This window comes from Equus caballus, chromosome 28 (genome assembly GCF_041296265.1).
Source record: "Equus caballus isolate H_3958 breed thoroughbred chromosome 28, TB-T2T, whole genome shotgun sequence".
Lineage (NCBI taxonomy): Eukaryota > Metazoa > Chordata > Mammalia > Perissodactyla > Equidae > Equus > Equus caballus.
Genome location: NC_091711.1, coordinates 29288331 through 29313219, shown reverse-complemented (window position 1 = coordinate 29313219; position 24889 = coordinate 29288331). Strand labels below are relative to the sequence as shown.

Sequence of the window (24889 nt, the reverse complement as noted above, 5' to 3'; positions counted from 1 at the left end):
CATGTCAAGAGATACTGAATTATCCATACAGAATATTACTGTTGTTTTTAGATTCAGAGAAGAAAGAAAACCATATAGGCAAGAATAGTCATGCAATGCTTCATGGACTGAGTAGAATTTGTGATTGGTTGTAAAATAAAAGGAGAATTTCTATAGGCCTAGAAGAGCCCCCTCATCCTCAGAAGGGATGGCAACATCATAAGCAGAAAGACAGAGGCAAGAATATGACATTCAGGGTGGAGGCTACTGAGCACATCAGCCTTACGGGAGCAGAGGGTTTGCGTTGAAAGGTATCCTTGGGGACGCTTTAAAAAATAAAATAATTATTATAAATTCATGTTTTCATTCAACAAATATTTATTGGATGATTACTATTATCCTCTAATAATACTGTAATCTGGGGCTGTGATACCTAATTTTTGGGGATAATATGAAGCTATGGATCTCAAACTGGGCCACTCTATGGAGATACTGTAAAGGGTTTGCAATTTCATACAGGCACCAAGCCTTGTTTGTAGATTACATAAAACAATGTCTTACATATCCATTTTTATTATTTTCAAATGTGCATAAGTTTTGCTATGATTAATAAAATGGAAATTTATTGTTGCTTTTTGCTCACTTATTTTTTCAATTGACAGATCCTAAAAGTATAACTTACCTACTGGAGTTGGGCAGAGAATGTGGGATTCTTTCTTTTGGCTTCATACTTTCATGTGGAGAGACATTGATTAGTTTAACTGGGCTTCTCTCTGCTCCTGCTCACTCCTACTAACTCCCTTAGGGGAGTTAATTGATTTGTAAATTTGGGAGCAGGAACCGAGTATGTGTCACTAACTCTCTTTGTGATCTTCTCACCTGCAAAGAGAATGTGCAGTTAGGTTTAGCAGTAAAGAACCTGCTCAGGTTTGGCAGACCTGATGCTAGTCTATCTAATTCTGGGCTATAGTATTAGGAAAGCTATATTGCCCTGCTCCTAAACCACATTATCCAATATCTACTCTATCACTAACCTAGTTGACATTTTAATCCATTTGCCTGAGCCCTTTGTTTTATCTATGTGTTGGCTAACTGCTGTCTGTGGGCCCAGTCTGACCCACTGCAGGCCAAATCTGGCCAAGCTTTTTCATTTACATACTGTGTGTATCTGCTTTATTGCCACAAGAGTCACATGAGTAGTTGCCATAGAGATCATATGGCCTGAAAAGCCTAAACTATTTACTCTCTGGCCCTTTACATAAAAGATTTGTCAAGCCCTGGACTCTTCTATAATTTGGGCAGCGAATGAGGAAGTCATTTATTGTACTTCCTAAATTCCTAAGTTAACCCCAACAGTATCATATAGGGTTTTGTAAAAATTTTTACTTTGAAAACCATGTGTTATTATTCAAAATGGTAGAAATCCTTGGTGTAAAAATGGAGTGGAGTTGGGGATGGGAGTTTGGAGGCTATTCAGGTAACATAGGTATAGCCAATGAAGTTTGAACTGTTTTGGTGATTATGGAAATAGAAAAGTAATACTGGGTTTAGGAGTTATTATGAAGTGCAAATTTTACAGGAGTTGATAACTGCTTCTTTACGGTAACAGTAAGGATGATGGAACAGGAGAAAGCAAAATGCCCCCTAGAGCTCAAGCCTAGGTGACTGGTAAATATCCTGGGAGCAGTGTATACTGTATTTCCTACTCTGTCTGCCTTGCCTCTGGTCCTTTAAGTCACACATTTACTAACATCAGGAATAAAGGCTCCAAGCCTGGTTACAGTGGTCACCCAGGGCGCCTCAACTGACCAACCAACACTAAATATTTGTCTATGGAATTTTGACATCAATCTAGCGTTTTGTTCTATGAACTTGGAGATACCCGTTGTCTCCCTAGTACTTAAGTTATGTCTCACTTACTTTTCTAACAGACTGACATAGTTCATCTCCTGGCCTCCTATACCTAGTTGTGAAGCCTGTTTATTTATTTATGTTTGAATATTTAATTTTTTAGTTCATTTATTTCTTCAGTAGTTATCCATTTTCTAATAATTTGTTTTCTGCCTCTTTCCAAAAAAGAATGTGAGACAGTTGGACTTCTCACATAGCAAAGAAATCCCTTCATATAAATCTTGGTTTCTTTCTTTTCTTTTTCTTTGTTTCTCTTTTTTGACTATAATTAATGCTTCCCAGAAAATGCACTTCTTAGTCTTTTAGCCTGAAGTTTGTTTCACATGATGCAGTTTTCTTCTTTGTCCTCTTGTTACTGGTGAACTACATCCTAGTTCTTTTGAGTTCTGTTGTAGATTATCTAGATCTCTTATTGAGGATTTGTACAGAGCTTATCCCTACTTAGTTTTGCTTGGCATTGGGGCATGTTTTCAGTTGCATTTGTGTGATTTTTAAAAGAGATTATTCTCGGGATTTTACCATCTTTAATTTCACCTGGGGTATGCAAATTTCTACACAACAGTGCCAGAAATAAAAACCAAAGTTCATTTATATTTGAAATGGTATCATCACCTTCCTCAGGTGGTATTCAGACTAATGGAATTTTTTTTTCTGAAAGTAACATGTATATATAGATTAAAAAAAAAATCAAGCAGAACAAAAGAGAATATAGTCTCATTGCCCAGTGTTGATCACCAAAATTTTAATCCTTCCTTTCAGAAATATTTTGTGCGTATGTAATGTGTCCATACTTTCTTTGCACGAATGTGAATGTACATTATGTGTTGCTCTTCCCTTTGTTTGTTTGTTTTAGCTCAACCTATCAATACCTATACATTTATTTTTCTAATGACTGAAATAATAGTTACATTTATTAAGCATTTAGGCACTTAGGCACTATGCCAATTACTTTATAAAATTTATTTTACTTTATTTCAAATTTATTTCATTAATTTTATTATATCATTCACAACCAGAAACACCCTTTTGAGGAAGGTACTATTAGTGTTCTAATCTTGCAGATGAGGAAACTGAGACTTTTCCAAGGCAACTTTGCTAAAGATGGCAGAGCTAGGATTTTGACTCTACACTCTTTAACTACTAGATTTTTCAAATATATTTCACCAAACATTTGCAGCAATATGACCTGAGATAGTTGTAAAACATAGATTTCCAGGTTCGCTATCAGAGACTCGGATTTAGCAAAAATTTGGGGAAGAGTCACAAATCTGAATTATTAACAAATGATCCAGTTGAATTTTGTGTAGTCTAAAATCTGTGGACTTCTGCATTATACGACATTGCCTCCTTGTATGGATGATGTTTATTTTTTAAATAGTCTCTTAAGGATGAATCTAAAAATAATTTCCAGTCCTTCAACGTTATATAGAGTGCTTCAGTACACATCCTTATGTGTATATTTTTATTTGTATTTGTAAGTTTAATTATAGGAAAGATTTCAAGAAGTAGAATTCCTGGGTAAAAGAGTATGTGCATTTAAAACTTTGATACACTTTTGGGAATTTCATCAAGAACAGAGATAATCCTCTTTTCCTTGCTAATCCCTAGTTAATTCTTAGTTATTTTCCAAGGAGTAAGGATTTTAGAACACTAAAAGAGATTAAACAAAAAGTTTTGTCAACCAGTTTCTTTGATTTACTTTTTCACCCTGTAATAGTTTGCTAGTTCTGCTGTAAAAGAGTACCACAAACTGCATGGCTTAAACAACAAGAAATTTGTTTTCTCAGTTCTGGAGGCTGGAAGTCCAAAATCAAGGTGTTGATAGGGACAGTTTCTTTTAAAGGCCGTGAGAGAAAATCTATTCCCTGCCTTTCCCCTAGCTTCTGGTGGTTTGCTGGCAATTTTTGGCTTGGCTTGTGGCAGCATAACTCCAATCTTCACATGGTGCTCTCTCTGTGTACATGTCTGTCTCCAAATTTCCTCTCTCCATTGGGATACTAGTCATTGGATTAGGGCTCACCCTAATGACTGTATCCCGGTTTAACTAATTGCATCTGCAACGACCTTATTTCCAAATCAGATCACATTCTGAGGCAGTGGGAGTTAGAATTTTGACAAATAAATTTTGGGGAGATATAACTCAACCCATAACATACCCAAAATAACATTCTTAGATAGTACCCACACTAGTTTCTCAGCACTTTGCTGGTGAGATTTCTGCTATGGTTTCAAATGTTTAATTGACACCTCCAACTTTGAAGTGGCTGATCAAGAGAGGCTTAACTAAGAATCAAGGTCTATGGACATTAATTGGTCACACTTTCCAAAGGGAGACAATATCCTGACCCCCATTTACAACTCAGGTGATTGATATTGGTAAGATCTGATTACAACTTTTCTCACTCATGACATTAAGAGGCAGGCTTTACTCCACATCACCCCCATCTCATTATTTAATAGAAGCATTAAAAGTAACAATTGTACATAATTTTTTACAAAGTAAGAGTGGTAACTATGCAAGGCGTATAAATGGGGCCTTGTAGTACCATGCTCTAGGAATAATAATGGCAGTTTATCAATCCCATGTGCTCCCAAGTGAAGGAAGAAAAATTTTAGCGTGGTAAAAGTCCAAAAGTTGATGCTGTCTAAATATCTGCTTTCTAAAGGTCTCTGTACCAATTGAAAAATTAGCCTGAAAAAGGTTTACACCAATTCACACTTTAAAAAATCATGTATAAAAATGCCTACTTTTCCAAACTGTCACTAACACTGTGTATTACCTATAGCAGTTTGATCAAGAACGGTATATTGTGTGACTTTAACTTACATATATTTAGTTACAAATGAGATCAAGCATCTTTTCATCTAAGAAATTTCTAGCTATTTTTCATGAACTCCTCTGAACTCCTCCTATCCTTTGCCCACTTTTTCCATTAGGCTAATGATCTCTTTCATCTCTGTAAGTCTCTTTACATAATAAAAATATAAGCCCTTTGTCATATATGTCAAAGAATTTTCCCAAATCTGTTGTTAGTCTCTTAATTTTTATGATACTTTAGTCGCCTTATAAATTTAATATTTGTTTATACTCAAATTCATCAATCTTTTTCTCTACAGCTCTGGTTATATATCTAGTTATAGCTCCTGGTTAAAGATCATTCCTATTTTAAGATTATTATTACAAGTGTATTTACTTATTATTTAATATTTATCTGGAACTTATTTTGGCACAAGGAAAGAAGTATTAATCTAGCTTTATTATTTCTTCCCAAATGACTATCACTTATCTGGCTGGCAATTATTATATAATCCATCGTTTTCCTACTAATTTGAAATATTACCTTCATAATATAATAAATTCCCTTAGCATTGGAGCTTTGTTTTTCAAATTCTCTCTTCCATTCTATTGCCTTTCAATTATTGCACCATTTATGATTTATTTAAGTATCTGATAAAGGCTTATCTACACCCTCTCCATTAGTTTTCTCTTTTCAAATTGATACCTGGCTACTGTCACACATTTATTTTTCCAAATGTACTTTAGGATTTCTTGTCAAGATCCAAGATGGAGTGGGAGGAAAACACTATTGCAATACTACTTCATTAAATTTAAGGCTAAGTGAAAGTGAAAGAATCACCATCTTTAAAATATTGAGTCATATTATAAAATAACAAGGTGTATTCTCCCACTGGAGTCCAATTTTCTGTCCCTCTCTCAGTTCTTCATAGTTTCTGTTGCCTCCGTATGTGATGCCTTCTGCTGATGCATTATGGTATTAAATTCTTATTGCTGCAATAACAAATTACCACAAACTTCGTGGCTTGAAAAAACACAAATTTATTATTTTACAGTTCTGGAAGTCCAAAATGGGTCCCTCTGGGCTAAAATCAAGGTGTTGGTAGGGCTGCATTCTTTTCTGGAAACTCTAGGGGAGAATCTATTTTCTTGCCTTTTCTGGCTTCTTTGAGCTTTGTTCATTTGTTGGCTTGTGGCTGTCTTCCCACCTTCAAAGCCAGCAATGGCCCATCAAATCTCTCACGTTGCATCACTTTGATACTGACTCTCCTTCCCTCTTTCACTTATAATGACCATTGTGATTACATTGGGCCACCTGAATAATCCAGAATAATTTCCCCATCTGAAGATCCTTAATCACATCTGCAAAGTCTCTTTTGCCGTGTAACAACATATTCACAGGTTCTTGGGATTAGGACGGGGACATCTTCGAGAGGCCTACCACCGTTATCAAGGCTCCTTTGCCTAAGGCTGTCCTACTGTCACTCATTCTTCCCTCCCACTCAAAGTCTCTTCCTGATATTTTCTTATTTTTCTTATTATTCTATATTTATGTTGTAGTCTTCCTTATTTGAATGTCATTGTAAGTCTTTAGGGGATACTTTTCTTGATATTGTGGGACATGTCAGAGGAATAAGATCATTTCCAAAGCTTTCACCTGCTATGAGTCATTTGAAATTGTGAGTCATTTCTAACTTCGAAAGAGGCGTAAACCCACACTCCCTTGTGTTAGTGTTATTTTTCACATTATCAGAAAAAGAACTCAGGAAGTAGTAAAAGTATGCAGGTAGTTTGTATCATAGAACTAACATACTTCTAGTCCCATTGTTTTATTTACGTAACATCTTAAAACTCATCTAAGTCAAGCCACTGTCTTCTATTCTCAGGAGATGACTTGTTTTGATCAGACTAGGCTTAAAGACTTCCAGTGGCAGAGAACCCGCTTCCTGCTAAGCAGCCAATTTCATACGGTGAAGCTCTAATTGTTAGAAAGCTCATCTTGAGCTGAAATCTCTCTTCTTTTTACTGTCTCTCCATCTGCACTATTTCTAGTCCCTTACGGATAGAGAACAATTCCAATCACTCTTCTATCTTTCAAATACTTGTGATACATGCTTCCATGTACCTTTTCTTCTTCAATCTTTTCTCATATGACATGGGTTTGATACTCAGCACTTTCCTTACCCATGTCCAGAAAAAAACAGTCAATTTGGACTTTGCACCTCCTCATATATAGGCTCCAGTGCCAAGCTGAGTGCACCAGGTGTTGGTTAAGCTGCTTCGGTTTCCCCTATGTGGTTAAGAATAGAGCTGTGTTAAGAGGCAAGTTCACAGAGATGCCCTGTCAAAGTAGTCTAGAAATCCTCTAGGTCACCTTATGTCTGATGAAAAACCACATCGTTGGTGTTATTGAGAAAAGACTGCTTATACCTGGGTCCCTGATTATTGCTAAGGTTTTTCCTAAGTCAGAGGCCAAGTATCTTTCAGCCCTTTTGATGAATAAAATCTTGTACTACCTTACAAATGATGGTCAACATAGTACAGTTACCCTGTCTTTTACCAAATTACGAAATCAGATCATTCCCAATTCTAATTAGCACAGAGGAAAGCAGGGCTGTCACTTTCTCAAGTCCAAATATCATACTCGATTTAAATCAGCCAATGTCACATTCTGTATTTAATTGGTATATTAAACTCTGACTCATGCTGTCAGCTTTAACTCCTAATTCTTTTTTCCTGATATTGTTAATCTATATATCACCAAGATGAATTTTCATAACTCATTTCTGTACAGAACCATAGAACCTCATATTTAATCACTAATAAACTTTGACTTGTTAGATTCAGCTGCCACTGACGATTTTAAACTTTTGTAGGAACACAGTTAAACAACGTGTGAAAGCATGTTATGTAGACTTTTTATTGCTAATGTTTATTTTTCTTGGGGGGCATAATGTTCTATTATTTTATGTGCCTCAGTATACATCTTTTGGAAGAAGTACTATTTGGTCCACACATTGCACAATCAACTACAGTAGGTAGGATGAAGCTGACTAAGCATCGAAGCTACACATCCCCTTAGGAGCCGTGAAGTTAGGCATTCAGGACCTTAGGGACTGGTTTAGGATTTAGGGCCAGAACATTATTAGTCCCTCGGAAGAGACTGGCAGAGAACACAGTCCTAGGCATGCTACTATTATAAAAAATCAAGCACAGAAACAAGTCTGGGATCCTGGAACCAGGCATTAGAATAAAGATAGAAGCTAAATATCAAGAAAAAAGCAAAAACTGCTATAGCCAAATCGGAGCCCAATTTTGTTAGACTAGGTACGATGGAGTTTTGATGGTCTGTCACAAATTGTTGGGCCACAGTTCTTTTAATCCCTCTGGTCCATTACCAAGATTTATCATCAAGAGTATATTGGCAATTAACCTGTATATCAAAGTCCGGATTTCCCACTGAAAGGAAGAGGGCTTGCAAAAGCTAGGAAGTTGGCAGGGCTAGATACTACCTAGTAATCTGTGAATTTTCTTCTTTCCCTAAGCTCTGGCAGTAAAGATCTTGTCATAGCCCTTTTTATCTGTGATACAATAGCATGAACACTAGATTTGCTGTTACAAAATCTAGGTTAGAGCCCTGAAACTTCTCTTAACCAGATGCTTAGTATTGGACAAGTCGCTTAATAATTCCAAGCCTTAGTTTCTGGATGCGAACAATAGTTAGCATTGCTAGGCCTGTTGTGAGGGCTAAATAAAATCATCTGGGTAAATGAAATACTATTCATTTTGTGACTATAAAACACTTCATAAGTGTAAGTTTTTATTTTTACAGTAGCTATTTGAATCTGTGATAGTTTTTTTTTGTTTTTGAGGAAGATTAGCCCTGAGCTAACTACTGCCAGTCCTCCTCTTTTTTGCTGAGGAAGCCTGGCCCTGAGCTAACATCCGTGCCCATCTTCCTCTACTTTATACATGGGCCGCCTACCACAGCATGGCATGCCAGGTGGTGCTGTGTCCACACCCGGGACCTGAACCGGCGAACGTGTGAACTTAACTGCTACGCCACCGGGCCGGCCTGTGATAGTTTTTGAATGACATTGTTTCAGATTTCATTCACTTGACAAATGTTTCTTAAGTGCATACTATATGAAAAAGGTCGTGGTTCTTGCCTCCATGGCTCTTTAATTCTAGTGGAGGATGCAGGCCTTAAAGTACTAACTGAAATCTTAATTATTTTATGTATTCATTTTTTAGCATATATTCACAGAGCCCTACTATGAACAAGGCATTTTGCTAGGGGCTAGACAAGCATGACTTTAGAAATTAACCCCATTTGTCTTATAGATTAATGGGATTATGTTTAACCTTTGGTTTATTCTTCCACATCTGGTTATATTAATGAGCTAACTATCTGGATCATTAATGCATTTAATGAAATCATTTGGCACTGAAATTCTGAGATATTATAAGAGACCATGTTAAAGGTTTAAAAAGAATCAACATGTACCATGACTAGAGCATTTTATGATTCTCTCATCAAAGTTACAATGAAAGGAAATGAGTTTGTTTTGACATGACTTACTCTTAGTAACCTCATGCTAGTATTTGAAAATGAGTTGGAACCGGCCTGGTGGCGCAGCGGCTAAGTTTGCATGTTCTGCTTCTCTGTGGCCCAGGGTTCTCAGGTCTGGATCCTGGGTGTGGACATGACACCACTTGGCAAAAGCCATGCTGTGGTAGGCGTCCCATATATAAAGTAGAGGAAGATGGACATGGATGTGAGCTCAGGGCCAGTCTTCCTCAAAACAAAAAAAAAGAAAAGAAAGAAAGTGAGTTAATTGGGAGAGGAGTAGGACTGGAGGCAGGAAGACTGGTTTGGAAGCTGTTCCAGCAGTTCAAGTGAGATACAATGGTGGCTTGGACTAGGGTGGTAGCAGGGGTGCAGAGAAATGAATGTGTTTGAGATGTAATTCAATGATAAAGTATGGGACTTGGAGACTGGGCATGATGTTGAGGAAGAAGGAAAATTGAAGAATAGCTCCCAGGTTGTTTGCATGGCTGGTGTATGGAAGGACTGTTTCCTGATGGGAAACAAAGAAGAGAGAATGATTTGAGGAGAAGTTGACAAAATGTTTAAAGATTTTTTAAAAAAAATAAACATGAGAATAATCATGAATGCTTTGAGAAAGATCAATATGAGGAGAGACTTATCCTACCAGATAGTAAAATTAATTATAAGGCTTCAATAAACAGTGTGATTTTGGTACTAGAATAGACTGACATATGGAACCAATTAGAAACCAGAAACAGACTCAATTATATATAAGCACATGGTATATACTTATTTTCACAGGAATTATATTTCAAAAGAAATAGTTGAATATGTAAACAAAGGTATGTGCACAAGAATATTCCCTTAAAATCAAAACATTAAAATTTCTATATGATAGGATTAACTAAATAAATTATGACCATGTGTACATTGGAACCTAACCTTAAATTTATCATGTAGACATATATTTGTCATTGAAACTTGTTCACAATGCATTACTAGAGGTAAATATCAGATTAGAAAACATTACATGTAATACCTCTACATATTTGATATGTAATATCTTCATGTAAGACTTACAGAAAACCCCTTGAAACTTTATCCCACTTTGGGTGGGAAATTATAGTGCTCTCCTGAAGATTTCTATAGAATCTACGAGGTATCCAATTTCACTTCTCATGATCACCTCTTGCTGCAAATTCCTGTTTGTGTGGAACTCTTGATTTCATTCATTATTCTCATCTTGTGTCTATCCTTGACTCTGCCCCGTGACTACTGGAATAGATAGCATACCCTGCTTACTTGTAGTCAGAAAGTTTGTTCAGGAATATTCATAGCAACATGGTTATTAATAATAAAACTCCTAGGAAATGTTTAAAAGTCCACTGTCAGGAGAACCCATATATGAATTGTAGTATACCTATACAGTGGACTCCTGTACCACATTAAAGATAAATGAAACTCAGAAACATAATATTGAGTGAAAAAAGTCATAGAAGAACAAGAACATTTTTTACTATACTTATGAACTTCAAAAGCACATAGTACAAAACAGTTTATTCTTTATTTGATACTTACATATATAGTTGCATTTTAACGACAATCCGGGGAATTATCAACACAAAATTCAGAACAGGATTTAACCCTGATTGGGGAGGGAGGGGGTAGGATTGGAAAGGGGAATGTGCATGGGAGGGGGCGGGTTTCAACAATAATGTTCTGTACCTTAAACTGAGTAGTGAACACATATGGATTCATTTTATTATTTTATTATCTCACATATCCATCCTCTTTTGAGGGATACTTGTCAGATATTTTGAAGCAGTCTGGGAGGATATACACCAAAATGTTACCATTAGTTATCTGAGCATGCTGGGTTTTCAAGTGATTTTTTTCCTCTTTGTTTATATTTTCTAATACTTCTCTAATAAATGTATATACTTCCTTTTTAAGAGAAAAGCAAACTAACTCATCCTGTAAAATTTCAGAGTATTTTTTGCACCTTTAATATCCTCATAATTCTTTATAAACACATAAAATTCCAACTTAACCAAATCCATGAAGAATGGGTTGTTCTGAATAATTTAATTTTAGGATGAACTAGAGTTTAAGCTAGACACTTTCTTTTCATAGACTCTTTACAATTTTATTGTCTTAATCTCAGTTTTTTCACTTTTGATATGCAAAGCAGTAGACAATGACAATAACCAAACTGAACAGCAAAGTAATTTACATCTTAAAGAGGCATAATCATTTCCCTGTTCGTTAGATTTGTTAAAAAGGACATTAGAGACTGTTCCGTTGATCAGTAAATATTTATTGAGCACCTAATATGTGACAGGACCTGTTTTAGATCCTGGGGATAGAGTGGTGATCAAGACAAATTCCATCCTTCATGGAGTTTACAGTCATCTGATATATTCACGACAATGTGTTTCATACATAATTTTATCAATAAACAGTTCTACTGAAAGATTTCCAGTAATGAGAAGTTCCCTCTGTTGCTTTCTAGTACTATATTTTAGCTAATTGTTATGTAAGTGCATTTTTATTTTAAAAGATAAGTGATATTTTTAATTCATAGAAAGTTATTTTTGTAATTGACCCAAACTTGGCCTCCTTGTCTTATAAACATTGGTCTTTATTCTGCCTTTAAGAACTTTAGATTCACCTCAGCAACTTCTCCCCTTACCTGCTTTGTGGGGTAGCTCTTGAGGGATAGCCTCTCAAATATGTTGAGGAAATTATTATGCTGCTATAAGGCTTCTCCAGGTTAGAACACTGCAGTTCCTTTCATCATTTCTTCTGTGACATGGTTTTTAAATCATATACCATCCTGATTGCTTTCCTCTGGTCGCTTTCTACTTTGTCACCCTTTGTTGTTAAAAATAAATTACTCCCAATTTCCTGCTTTCGGTAGAGTAGAGTGAACATAATTGACTCTTTGATGTGTGAGGGTCTGGTATGGTCTGAAAGCAATTACACTGACCTTGAATACTTATTCTACTGTACTGTAAATATCATTATAGAAAAAATAGGAGCTTGTATTAAATCTTTACCAACGCTTGGATAATCTTGGAAGATTTTTTGAAAATGAGTTTATTTTTTTCTTATTTGTCTTTTTCTTTTGATAGTGAATTAATCTTTATAAAGATAACAAATATCAAAAATAAAACATTAATTATAAAATTCATCGTGCAGAATTTTCTTCTCTAGTAAACTATGAACTTTCTGAGGGCAAAGTTTACGTCTTACTGTAAGTTTTAAAAAATCTGCAGCACTTAGCACAGTCCTAGATATATGAGAGATGTCCAATAAGTAATTGTTGGCCAATTAATGTCTTCTATAAGAACCTAAGATCTTGTAAAATGAAATGAATTCCAATTTTCAGAATATATTGAAGAATCAGTAGTATATAATTGGACCTTAATTTTATCCTAACCAGAAAAGAGTAACCTTAGTACATTAGTTAAAAGTATCCACACACACAAAAAATACTGATGTGTGGTGTGAGAATACCTTTACCTCTAAATGACAGAAAACCCCATAAACCATGGCTCAAATGGTAAGAACTTTATTATTTACTTAGGGAGCTTGGAGAAACCAGTCCTGAGTCTATTTGATTATCTCAATGATATCATCAAAATCCCAGTCTCTTTTTATCCTTCTGTTGCCATTCTTGGCCTGGTACCTTTTTGATCGTAGGCTTATTGCCTTATGGTCACAACATGTCTGCCTTAGCTCCAGGCATTAAAACTGTATCCATAGAGGAACTTGAGTATGGCCAAGGCTCTGAAAGAACCTCCTTGTATGTCTTTTCTCTTGGGAAAAATATTTTTCCAGAAGCCTCCCAGCAAACTTCTCTTTATATCTAACTGTCCAAAATTGAGTCATATGGCTTTCTCTAAGAAGCAGGCAAAGGAGCGAGTCTTGGGAGCGACTACTGATTAGGTAAGCAACAATTTATGCCACAACTAGAAAATAGATACATATTACAGAAAGAGATCATGAACTTTACTTTTTCAGTAATAATTTCAGGGGAACCAAATTATAAGGACACTTGTAAAAAGATCACTGATAATATTGGGCTTATATGATTGTATAACTTATTCAAACAGATGAATCATCACCTCTCAATCACTTTTGGAAGAACTGAAGAACCTGATTATCTTTTCTAGTTTTTATAAATTAAACAGGCTGTGTCTTTATCACAAAACTATTTTTATTTTTTCTCCTTCCTTTCAGGAGTCCTATCCAAAGAAGAGGAATTACACTATGGAAATTGTACCATCTGCTTCTCTGGATACATTTTCTTCAGAAAATGAGAACTTTCTATGTGATCTCACGGACACAGCAGTTACAAAGAAACCTTGTTCCTTAGAAATTGCAAGGGCCCCTTCACCAAGAACTGGTAATATTTCTTTTTCACAGTGGATCAGTTCAATTTTCATGCTTGTATATGTGAAGATGTATTATTAATGTTTTGATTTCCCACAATATTTTAAAACTGAAAGTGCCCCATTATAGTCTCAATAATTATTTTTTGCATTTTGAAGTGAGTCCAGGTAAGTCAGGGTGTTTTTGGGTTTTTTTTCGTGAGGAAGATTAGCCCTGAGCTAACATCTGCTGCTGATCCTCCTCTTTTTTGCTGAGGAAGACTGGCCCTGAGCTAACATCCGTGCCCATCTTCCTCCACTTTATATATGGGACACCTGCCACAGCATGGCTCGCCAAGTGGTACTGTGTCCGCATCCAGGATCCGAACCGGTGAACCCTGGGTCACCAAAGTGAACGTGTGCACTTAACCGCTGCGCCACCGGGCCGGCCCCAGTTAGAGGGTTTTTGATGTGAACTTTCTTAACTTCATGGCAAGAGCCCTCCTGGGAGAGGTGCTGCCTTGGTGAAGACACTTTTAATAGTGAAAAACCTTCTAGGTCAGATGCAAAGCTTTGGGTCCTTCAGAACTTCATAGCAGATTTGGTAGGAAATGTATTTTAATATACTTTCCCGCGTGGTATCTGTTTTCAGGTTATCAAAGTGTACTCATCTACTTTGTATATTTTATATCTTTATGGTATTTTCAGATATGTTAATTTATTTATTTGCATTGTAAACTAGTGAACAAAGCAAGCAAATTTTATAGATAAGGAAATTGGAGTTAAGTGTCATTTAAGATCACTACATGGTGGGGCCTTTGCTTGAACATGAGTGTTTGACTATTATCATATTTGCTTACTTTTACTTAACCACTACCTCTAAGAAAGAATGCAGGGTAGTTACATGAAAGTGAGGGAGGGAGGAAAGTTACAAGCAGGTGGTCAACATATTCAGTGCTGCAAAGGAATTATAAGAGAAGTTCTGAAGAGAGGCTGTTTTTGATTTGACAATCCAATTGGTACTTATTTTTGAAAAGTGAGTTTTAGAAGTGATGTGATAAAACCAGATTTCTGGAAGTTAACAGTGAGACACTGGGAAATGGGAAATAAAGGAATGAGAGTGGAGAATATAGATTACCCTTTCAAGAAGATTAGAAGAAGAGATATGATGGTAACATGAGAAGAAAGGGGAGATATGCCTAGTTTATTTTAGGGTAAGATTAGATCAAGTTTAGAGGTTGGAGGAATTTGCTGGTGGAGACCAAGGGATTGAAGACAAATAATAAGTAGAGAGAACAGAATGGGTAGAAGTTAAGACTGAGCTAGTCTAGGAAAACACAGACTTTGCTTCCCTCAGAGAAAAGAGAGACAAGAGCATGGTTATGAATATAGAGAAATTCTCTAATATGTATTTCCTAATGGAGTCAATTTCTGAGTAAGAGATAAAAGATCATTGGCTGAAAAGAAGAGCTAGATCTTGAGAAGGGTTAAATTAAAATTCAGAAAAATCATTTTAGATAATAAGCTATGGAATTTTATAGAATTTTTATAGAAGTGACCAAATAGGTTTTGAACAGCATTGAGGCTAGGGTGTTGTATGAATCATAAGCATGCAGAAGGAAGATTTTTAGGATGAGGTAACAGCAAAATAATGAAAATGGTTAAAATTTACTTAGCATATACTATATGCCAGATGCTGTTCTAAGTACTCTGTACACATATTTTTCATATAATTCTTACAATGCAGTAAGATAAAAATATCATTATCCCCATTTTAAAGATGAGGACACTGAGGCACTGAAATATTAGGTAATTTCCCAAGGCTACATGTTAATAAGGAATGGATCTGAGACTTGAACTTGGATTGTCCAACTTGTGCTCTTAAACAGCATGTCATACTGCTGCATTATGTTAGGAGATGAAGTGGAGTAGAAATTGTGAACCAAGTATTGAAACCTTCAAGAAATGTGGAGATATGACTTGAAGTCCACGTATGATAGCAATAAAATCAGAAAAAGAGTGTTATAGGATAGCATGATCTTCAGATGAGCAGCAGATTTTGGAGGAAGGCAGAACTGTGATCCCAAACTGTGGGAGGTGGTAAGAATGAAAAATCTTCCATAGGAGAAATACTGAAGGAAATAGTGGGGAAATCAGGGGGAAAGCTCAGTTAACATAGGAAAATGGAGGGCATATATGTATGAAAATGTAAACGAGCTTTAATTAAGGCACAGGTAGGAGTGTGTCAGGGGTGGTGGGGGCAGGAATGAAAGAGTCGAAGAAGACAGGGATTTATTCATTAAACAATTAAAAACTAATTGAGTTCCTCCATGTGCCACATACTGTGCTACATGCTAAGGATACAGGAATGAAAAAGACATGGACACAAGTAAGAAGACTGATTAGGCTCAGAGGAACTCTCTTGCTGAAAACAAATAATCATGCTAGATAAAAATACAGGAAAGAAAAACTTCTTAAAAGCATCAAAAAGGTGATAGGAAAATTATATAAGTTGAATAACATTTAAATTAGGAACTTCTTTTTATTATTAGGTTACTAAGAAGTAATCAAGCAAAAACACTGGTGAGGGTGGGAAGCCAATGGAACACTAAAGCCACTTTTGAACCTGCTGTTGAACTTTGATGTTCAGGGCCTCTGTAGGTTTGTTTACAGAAAATAAATCTCTGTGCCTGTCCAACATACAGACTGCAATAGTAAGTCTTTCCTCCACAGAGCTGGGACTCCAAGGGCTACATTGCCACAGTAATCAGAAACAATCCTGCCCCATAACCCCTACCACAAAGAGACTTCAAGGAAAGGTGATTTGTTGTGAGCAGAACAAGGGGGGAAATTCCTGAGGAGCTGTTACCACAAACTGGTCCTCACACAGATTTGCACCCAAAATTTGTATCACCTAGATGGTCCCCAAAACTGTAATCCATGAATTTAGTTTAAAGTAATACCCTCAGGCATCAAGCAGAAGTAAATGTAATCACTCTAGAGAGAAATGTGCTCTCTTCCTAGGCCCCAAATAATTCCTATACATACTTTTTTCAATTGAAATTAGTGGTTTACAATAATTAAGCCTACAAGGATTCCCCAAATAGAAAATAACAGAAACAAGAAAGAACAGATCCACAAATATTGGAATTATCAGATGCTGACTATAATATGACAATGTTATTATAAATAAAAAATAAATTTGAAGGTATTTTGAAGAATAGAAACTGTAAAAAATGACCTAGCATATTTGGGAGGAAAAAGCAAATTAGATTAGATTCAGCTCAAGAGAGATTTTAGTGAGCTGGAAATTAGGTCAGAAGAAGTTTTTCAGAATGTTGCATAGAGAGACAAAGAGATGAAAAATATAAAAGAGACACTAAGAGACTAGGAGGATACCCTGAGAAATTCTCACTTGTCTAATCACAGTTCCAGAAGGAAAGGAGAAAGAGGGAATGGGGCAAAAGTAATATATTTGATTTTCCAAAAGGCACAGACATGCCTTTGCACTCATATGGAGGCAGAGAAGTGAACAGTTAATTTCAACAGAGTATAATAAGTGCTAAGATAATGTTACACAAGGAGTGCTTTTGGATCAGGAAAGAGGAATATTTAACCCCACCTGGGAGTTTCAGGGCAACTTCATAAAAGAGATGATGTCTGTATCAGTTATTTATTGCTATTTAACAAGATGCCCCAAAACATACTGACTTAGAGTAGTATCAGTCATCTGTGTTGCTCACAAATCTGCAAGTTTGCCCAGGTTCATTTGACAGTGACAGCTTGTCTGTGTCACATGAGCTGGGGTTGCTCAACTAGGGGACAGAGGACCCACGTTCAGGGTGGCTCACTCACATGGCTGGCAAGTTGGTGTTGGCTGAGAGCTTGGCTGAGGCTGTAGGCTAGGGATCGTTTTTCCTCTCCATGGACTGCTTGGGTTTCCTAATGACATACTGGCTGGATTCTGAGAGTGAGCATCCCAAAAGAAATACGTGGAAGCTGTATCATTTTATTCTCTAGCCTTAGAAGTCACAGATAATCACTTCTACTATAGTCCTAAGTCCTCTCAGATTCAAAGGAAGGGAACATGGACCCCGTTTCGTGACGGAAGGGGTGTCAAAGTCATTTTGTAATATAGGATGGGAAATATTTTTGCTGTCATTTTTGGGAAATGCAATCTGCCATGCTCTGCCCTCTGGGCACAATAATTTATACCCTTTTCATATGCAAATTACCCTAGTTTCTTCCTTCAGGATCCCCAAACATCAGTCCATTACCACATGAGCTGCAAGTCTAGCTTCAGATGTGCAAGAGGCTTGCTGGTGAAGTTCTTATCATGCAGGTCCTTGATTACCTTTGCTCTTGGCAATGATGATCTGTGAACTAAAGAGACAAGTTGTTGGTTTCCTCTCCCACACACCCAACATATAATGGTGGAGCAGGCACACAAAAACCACAATTGACATTTCCATTCTAATACTGGGAAAACAGGTCACACAGCAATCATGTCTGTGGCAATTCTGAATCTAATCAGGCCCTGTTCTTTGACTGAGGCTTGGTTCTATGGTGTAGGAATTGTTCTCTGTGGCTCTTGGTTCCACCCTCTAGTCATTCTTTCTTCATAAAAAGTAGCCTATGCTTACAGCTGAGTATCTTTTTCACCTGCTTTCTGCCTGTAAAAGACCTCTTTTCATTTGGTGCAATCTCTGTTCCTTCCAGTCCAAGCTGATATAATTTCTTTTAAAACTTTGTAGACTTTTTGTGTTCCAATTTACATTCCATTCCGTTAGACAAAAGTTTATATTCCATATAAGCTTTTCTTTACCTTGGGCTTCTGTTGAGACTTCAGTAAGACAGTGTCTTTAAGATTCTTAGAAACCCTATTGTTAACAGGGAGGATCTCTGAGACACACCCTTAAAAATCTTTAGAGGATCTTTTGTCTGGCTTAAAGGTTATGAGGCACCACCTGAGATCTTTCTTAGGCCTTAACAAGTGATCTTGTAGTCCCACTCAGATTTGATCATTGACCTTCTTGATTTAAGAATTGTTTGCAATTTGGAGCAGCTGGAAATAAGAAACCAGTTTCTTATTTTTTTTTTGTTTTTTTTAACGCAGAAATTCCTAGTTCCTTTTTATTTAGCAGACTTTCTTTAGTTCTTCTCTTTCTGTTTGCATTTTCTCATACACAGCTAGGTTGCATTTTAAGTATTCTGCATGGAAATCTTAACTAGAGCATAGAGTCCATTTGGTTCATTTTCTGTTTTCCATCTTACTGCAGATGTCAACGTGGCCACACTTTCCACTACTACATAACAAATGACTCCTTGCTTTTGGCTTCCAATTACATTTGCTTTCCTTTAAGCCTTCACCAACAGCTTTCTCATAGCTCTTTGGTCGCCCACGAATCCTCTCCTTGCCCCTTCAAGCTTTCACAATCACTCTCTTTGAGGCCCTTCCAGCTTCTGCCTGCTGTCCAGTCACAAAGTTAATACCACATGTTATAGATTTTTGTTATGACAGCACTCCATTTTCAAGTATCAAAATCTGTTCTGGATATTGATTGTTGCATAAAAAACCACCTCAATACTCAGTGAGCTAAAACAGCAACAATCATTTATTTTTCTAATACATCCACAGTGTGAGAAAGGCTCAGCAAGGACAGCTTCTTTCTGCCCCAAGTGATATCAACTGGGGCAGAATGACTTGGGGCTGGAGGATTCATTCTTGGCAATGATCCTTACTCATATGGCTAGCATGGCCTACTTAGACTTCCTCATGGTAAGTGATGGCTCTAGGAGCAAGCATCCTAGGAGAACGAGGCAGACACTGTATTACTTTTTATGATTTAGCCTTAGAAGTCAACATCCCTTTCATTGTAGTCAAGAGCCTATATTCAAGTAGAGGGAATTTAATCCCCCCATCTCCTTTATGGAAAAGTGTTAGTAAAATCACATTATAAGAAGATACTCTTGAAGCCACTTTTGGAAAATGCAAACTTCTGCAATGCTTGAGTTGCTTGTTATTGTTATTGTTTCTTAAGTGGATTTGTCATGTATGGCTATTATTGTGTTGAGGTACTTTCCTTCTATACTCATTTTATTCAGAATTTTTATCATAATTGGATGCTGAATCTTGTCAAATGCTTTCTCTGCATCTATTGAGATGATCATGTGATTTTTATTCTTCATTTTGTTAATGTGGTATATCATATTGATTGATTTGTGAATTTTGAACCATACTTGCATCCCTGGAATAAATGCTACCTGATTGTAGTGTATGGTTTTGTTTTTGTTTTTGGTGAGGAAGATTGGCCTTGAGCTAACATCTATTGCCAATCTTCCTCTTTTTGCTTAAGGAAGATTGTCGCTGAGCTAACACCTGTGCCAGTTGTTCTCTATTTTGTATGTGGGATGCCAACACAGCATGGCTTGATAAGCGATATGTAGGTTTGCACCTGGAATCTGAACTGGCGAACCCCAGGCCGCTGAAGCATAGCGCACTAACTTAACCACTACACCACCAGGCCAGCCCGTGGTGTATGATGCATTTAATGTATTGTTGTATTTGATTTGCTAATATTTTATTGAGAATTTTCACATCTATGTTCTTCAGTGATATTGTCCTACAATTTTCCTTTTTTGTGTTGTCGTTGTCTGGTTTTGGATTAGAGTAATGTTGGCCTCATAAAATGAATTAGGAAGTGTCCCATCCTCTTCAATTTTTGGAAGAGTTTGAGAAGGATAGATATTAAATCTTCTTTGAATGTTTGGTAGAAGCCATCTAGCCATGGACTTTTGTTTTTTGGGAGGTTTTTTAATTACTGTTTCAATCTCTTGCTAGTGATTGATCCATTCATATTCTCTGTTTCTTCTTGATTCAGTTTTGGAGATTGTATAATTCTAAGAATTTATCCATTTTTTCCAGGTTATCCAATTTGTTGCTGTATAGCTTTTCATACTATCCTTTGATAATCCTTTGTATTTCTGTGGTATCCATTGTACTTTCTCCTCTTTTGTTTTTGATTTTATTTATTTGAGCCTTCTCTCTTTTATTCTTAGTGAGTCTAGCTAAGGATTTGTCAATTTGTTTGTATTTCCAAAGAACCAGCTCTTAATTTCACTGATATTTTCTATTGTCTTTTTAGTCTCTATTTATTTCATGTATTTCCACTTTGATTTTTATTATTTCCTCCTTTCTACTGATTTGGAGCTTTGTTTTTTCTTCTTTATCTAGTTCCTTTAGATGTAATGTTGGATTGGTTGAGATTTTCTTTTTGTTTCTTGAGGTAGGACTTTTAGTAGGGCTTTTATGTACTGCTATAAACTTCCCTCTTTGTACCGCTTTTGCTGTATGCCATTGATTTTGCTGTGTCGTATTTTCATTTTTATTTGTCTGCAGGTATTTTTCGATTTCTCCTTTGATTTCTTAGTTGACCCAATAGTTGTTCAATAGCATTTTGTTTACTCTCCAAATATTTGTGACTTTTCCAGGTTTATTCTTGTAGTTGATTTCTAGTTTCATATTGTTGTGGTCAGAAAAGATGATTGATGTTATGTCAATCTTCTTAAATTTATTGAGACTGGTTTTGTGGCCTAATATATGATCTATCCTGCAGAATGTTCCATGTTCTTTCAAAAAGAATGAGTACTGTACAGTTTTTGGATGAAGTTTTCTGTATAGATCCAGCCCATCTGGTCTAATGTGTCATTTCAGGCTAATGTTTCCTTATTGATCTTCTGTCTGGATGAATTATTCATTGATGTAAGTGGGGCATTAAAGTCTCCTACTATTATTGTGTTATTGTCAATTTCTCCTTTTATATCTGTTAATATTTGCTTTATGTATTTAGGTGCTCCTATGTTGGGTGCATAGGTATTTATAAGTATTACATCCTCTTGTTGGATTGATCTTTTTATTATTATGTAATGCCCTTCTTTGTCTCTTGTTACAGTCCTTGTTTCAAAGTCTATTTTGTCTGAGATAAGTACTACTACCCCAGCTTTCTTTTTGTTTCCATTTGCATGGGGTATCTTTTTCCATCCTTTCACATTCAGTTTGTCGTTGTCTTTAGATCTGAGGTAAGTCTTCTGTAGGCAATATACATATGGATCTTGTCTTTTTATTCATTCAGCCACGGTATGGCTTTTTATTAGAGCATTTAGTCTATTTACATTTAAAGTAACTGTTATGGGTATGTACCTATTGCCATTTTGTTCATTGCTTTCATAGTTCTTCTCTATTCCTTTCTTTTTCTCTTGCTCTCTTCCATTGCGGTTTGATAACTTTCTTTAGTGTTATGTTTGGGTTCTTTTCTCTTTATTTTTTGTGTATTTATTTCAGATTTTTGGTTTGTGGTTACCATGAGGTTCATATATAATAACCTATGTAAACAGCAATCTTTATTAAGTTGGTGGTCTCTTAAGTTCAACCCCATACCAAAAGCCCTTCACTTTTACTTCCCCCTCCCTACGTTTTGTGTTTGACATCATATTTTACCTCTTTTAATTTTGTTTATCACTTAACTTCTTATCTCAGGTATAGATGATTTCAGTACTTTTGTTTTCGACTTCCATACTACTTTATAGGTGGTTGATCCACTACCTTTACTATATATTTGCCTTTGCCAGGGATATTTTTTCTTTCATAATTTGCTTATTCCTATTTGTAGCCTGTTCTTTTCCACTTAAAGAAGTCCCTTTAACATGTCTCATAAGGCTGGGTTAGTGGTGATAAACTCCTTTAGTTTTTGCTCCTCTGGAAAGCACTTTATCTCTAGTTCCATTCTGAATGATATAATCTTTCTGGGTAGAATATTCTTGGTTGTAGGTTTTTTTCCTTTCATCACGTCACTCCCTTCTAGCCTATAAGGTTTCTGCTGAGAAGTCAGCTGATAGCCTTGTGGGGTTTCCTTTGTATGCAATGTGTTGCTTTTCTCTTACAGCTTTTAGGATTCTCTCTTTATCATTAATGCTTGAAACTTTAATTATAGTGTGTCTTGATGTGGGCCTCTTTGGATTCATCTTATTTGGTACTTTCTGTACTTCCTGTACCTAGGTGTCTGTTTTCTTCCCCAGGTTACGGAAGTTTTCAGCTATGATTTCTTCAAATAAGTTCTCTGCCCTTTTGTCTCTCTCTTCTCCTTCTGGGACACCTATAATGTTAGTATGCTTAATGTTGTCCCAGAGGTCCCTTAGACTATCCTCATTCTTTTTTATTTTTTCAGTTCAGCTTGGGTGATATCCTCTACTCCATTATCCTGATTGCTGATCCATTCTTCTGTGTCATCTACTGTGCTGTTGATGCCCTCTAGTGAATTTTTTGTTTCCATTATTGTATTCTTCAGCTCTAATTGGTTCTTTTTTATATTTTCTAATTCTTTGTTGAAATTCTCAATGTGTTCATCTTTTCTTCTCCCCAGTTCAGTGACCATCCTTATAACCATTGGTTTGTGCTCTTTATCAGGTAGATTGTTTATCTCTGTTTTGTTTAGTTCTTTTTCTGAGGAGTTGTCCTGTTCTTTTATTTGGAACGTACTCCTTTGTCTCTTCATTTTACTTACTTCTCTGTGCTTATTTCTATGTGTTAGGTAGATCAGTTAGATCAGCTATATCTCTCCATCTTGGAAATGTGACCTTATGTAGGAGATATCTTATGGGTCCCAGCAGCATGCTCCTCTTTCATCATCCATTCCAAATGCTCCAGGGGTGTCCCCTCTGTGGGCTGCATGTGCCCTTCTGTTATGGTGGGGCTGCTACTGCTGCAGGTGCACAGGTATGTGGGCTGGCCCTGAGTCCGGCTAGTGTGAGACCCAGCCATGTATGGCTGCTATCAGCACTGTTACGGGGTGGGGCAAGCCCCCAGCATGGCTGACTGTGAGGTCTGGTAGCACACAACTACCGTGAGTTTGCTGGTGAGTGACTTAGGCCCCCAGTGTGACTGGCTGCTAGGCCTGGGGATACACAACTACTATAGGCCCTCAGTGTGGCTGGTTGCATGGCCTAGGGGTGCTTGGCTGCCTTGGATATACTGGTGGGCAGGGAAGGCCCCTGTGGAGCCTGACTGCATGGTGCTAGCTATTGCTAGCTTGCTCTTGGCTGGGGCAAGCCCCTGGCATGGGCTGGCTATGTGGCCCAGGGGTGTGCAGCTTCCTCAGGTGTGCTGATGGAAGGGTCAGGTCCTCAGTGTGGCAGGATGCACATTGGTGTGCTGGGAAGATCCCTCTTGAGGCTGGCTGTGCAGTGTGTTGGTGCTGCTAGCTCACTTCTAGGCATGGCAGGCTCCCAGCACACTGGCTGTGGGGCAACGTGTGACACTTTCAGAGGTGTTGTTGGGCAGGGCAGATCCCCTGTGTGGCTGTTTGTGAGGCCCTTTGGTGCAAGTCTACTGCAGGCTCACTGGCAGACAGGCCTGTCCCTTCAGTGGGCTGCCTGTGATGCCTGGCTGTGCTCATTTGCCTTGGGTGCTCTAGTGGGCAGGGCAGGCCCCTGTACTAACCAGTTAGATGAAGGATTCCAGTGGTGCCTGCCAGTATCTATGTCAACATGGCTGAACTAGGTCACAATAATGGCCGCCAGTGTCTCTGTCTCTGGGAAGATGGGTCCACCCCTCCTGCCTCTCCTGGATGTGCTCCAAGCTTAGTAAGTGAATCTGTTTTACCAATGGGCTATGCACTTTTCTGTCTGTGGTTTTGTGCTGGTTTCCTGGTCAAGTGAGTCTACGTGTGGGCCCATTAAGAGTAGGTTTTTCTTTCCCTAAAGTTCCATAGTTTTCCTGGGTGTATTTCCTGTTGGTTTTCAAAACCAGGTGTTTTGCGCTCTTGTCTCTCTTGTGCTGGATCTAAGGGCCAGGTGCCTAATGTGGAGCTCAAAGCCCGTGCTCCTCTGGGAGAAGCTCTGTACCTGTGAGATCACCCTGGCTGTGAAGTGCCACAGCTAGGGTGTGGATTTTTCCTCAACAGGACTGTATCTCTGTCTTTTCCACCCCTGTCTATGTTGTCTCTTATTGTGGAGGTTCTTTTCATCCATTCTCCAGATTTCTCCCAGAGGAAATTGTTCCCCAGGTAGTTGTAGGTTTGTTGTCTTTGTAGCAGGAGGCAAACTTAGGATCCTCCGATACTTCCATCTTCCAGACTCCCCGATTGGTTGTCTTTGCAGTTTGAGCTGTGATTGTGAATTTTAGGGGTGAGGGAGTCCAGAATTAAAATGGAAGAATTTTTCTTTTTAATGATAGGAATAAAGATGAACACAAGTCACCGCAGTTTCTGTTCCAATTCT

General features: G+C 37.3%; 1 protein-coding gene across 41 annotated transcripts in view; it reads left to right on the top strand.

Annotated features, from left to right (window-relative positions):
- The window catches only part of ANKS1B (ankyrin repeat and sterile alpha motif domain containing 1B), a 1028420-nt gene that overhangs the window by 349527 nt on the left and 654004 nt on the right, over window positions 1–24889 (top strand). For all 41 annotated transcript variants that reach the window (XR_011433608.1, XR_011433612.1, XR_011433607.1 and 38 more), the window contains one exon: window positions 13485–13650. Coding sequence is in view for 30 of the 41 variants with exons in the window: in XM_070254099.1 (XP_070110200.1) it covers window positions 13485–13650 (166 nt within the window). In the remaining 11 variants the exon portion in view is untranslated. The remainder of the gene's footprint in view (window positions 1–13484; window positions 13651–24889) is intronic.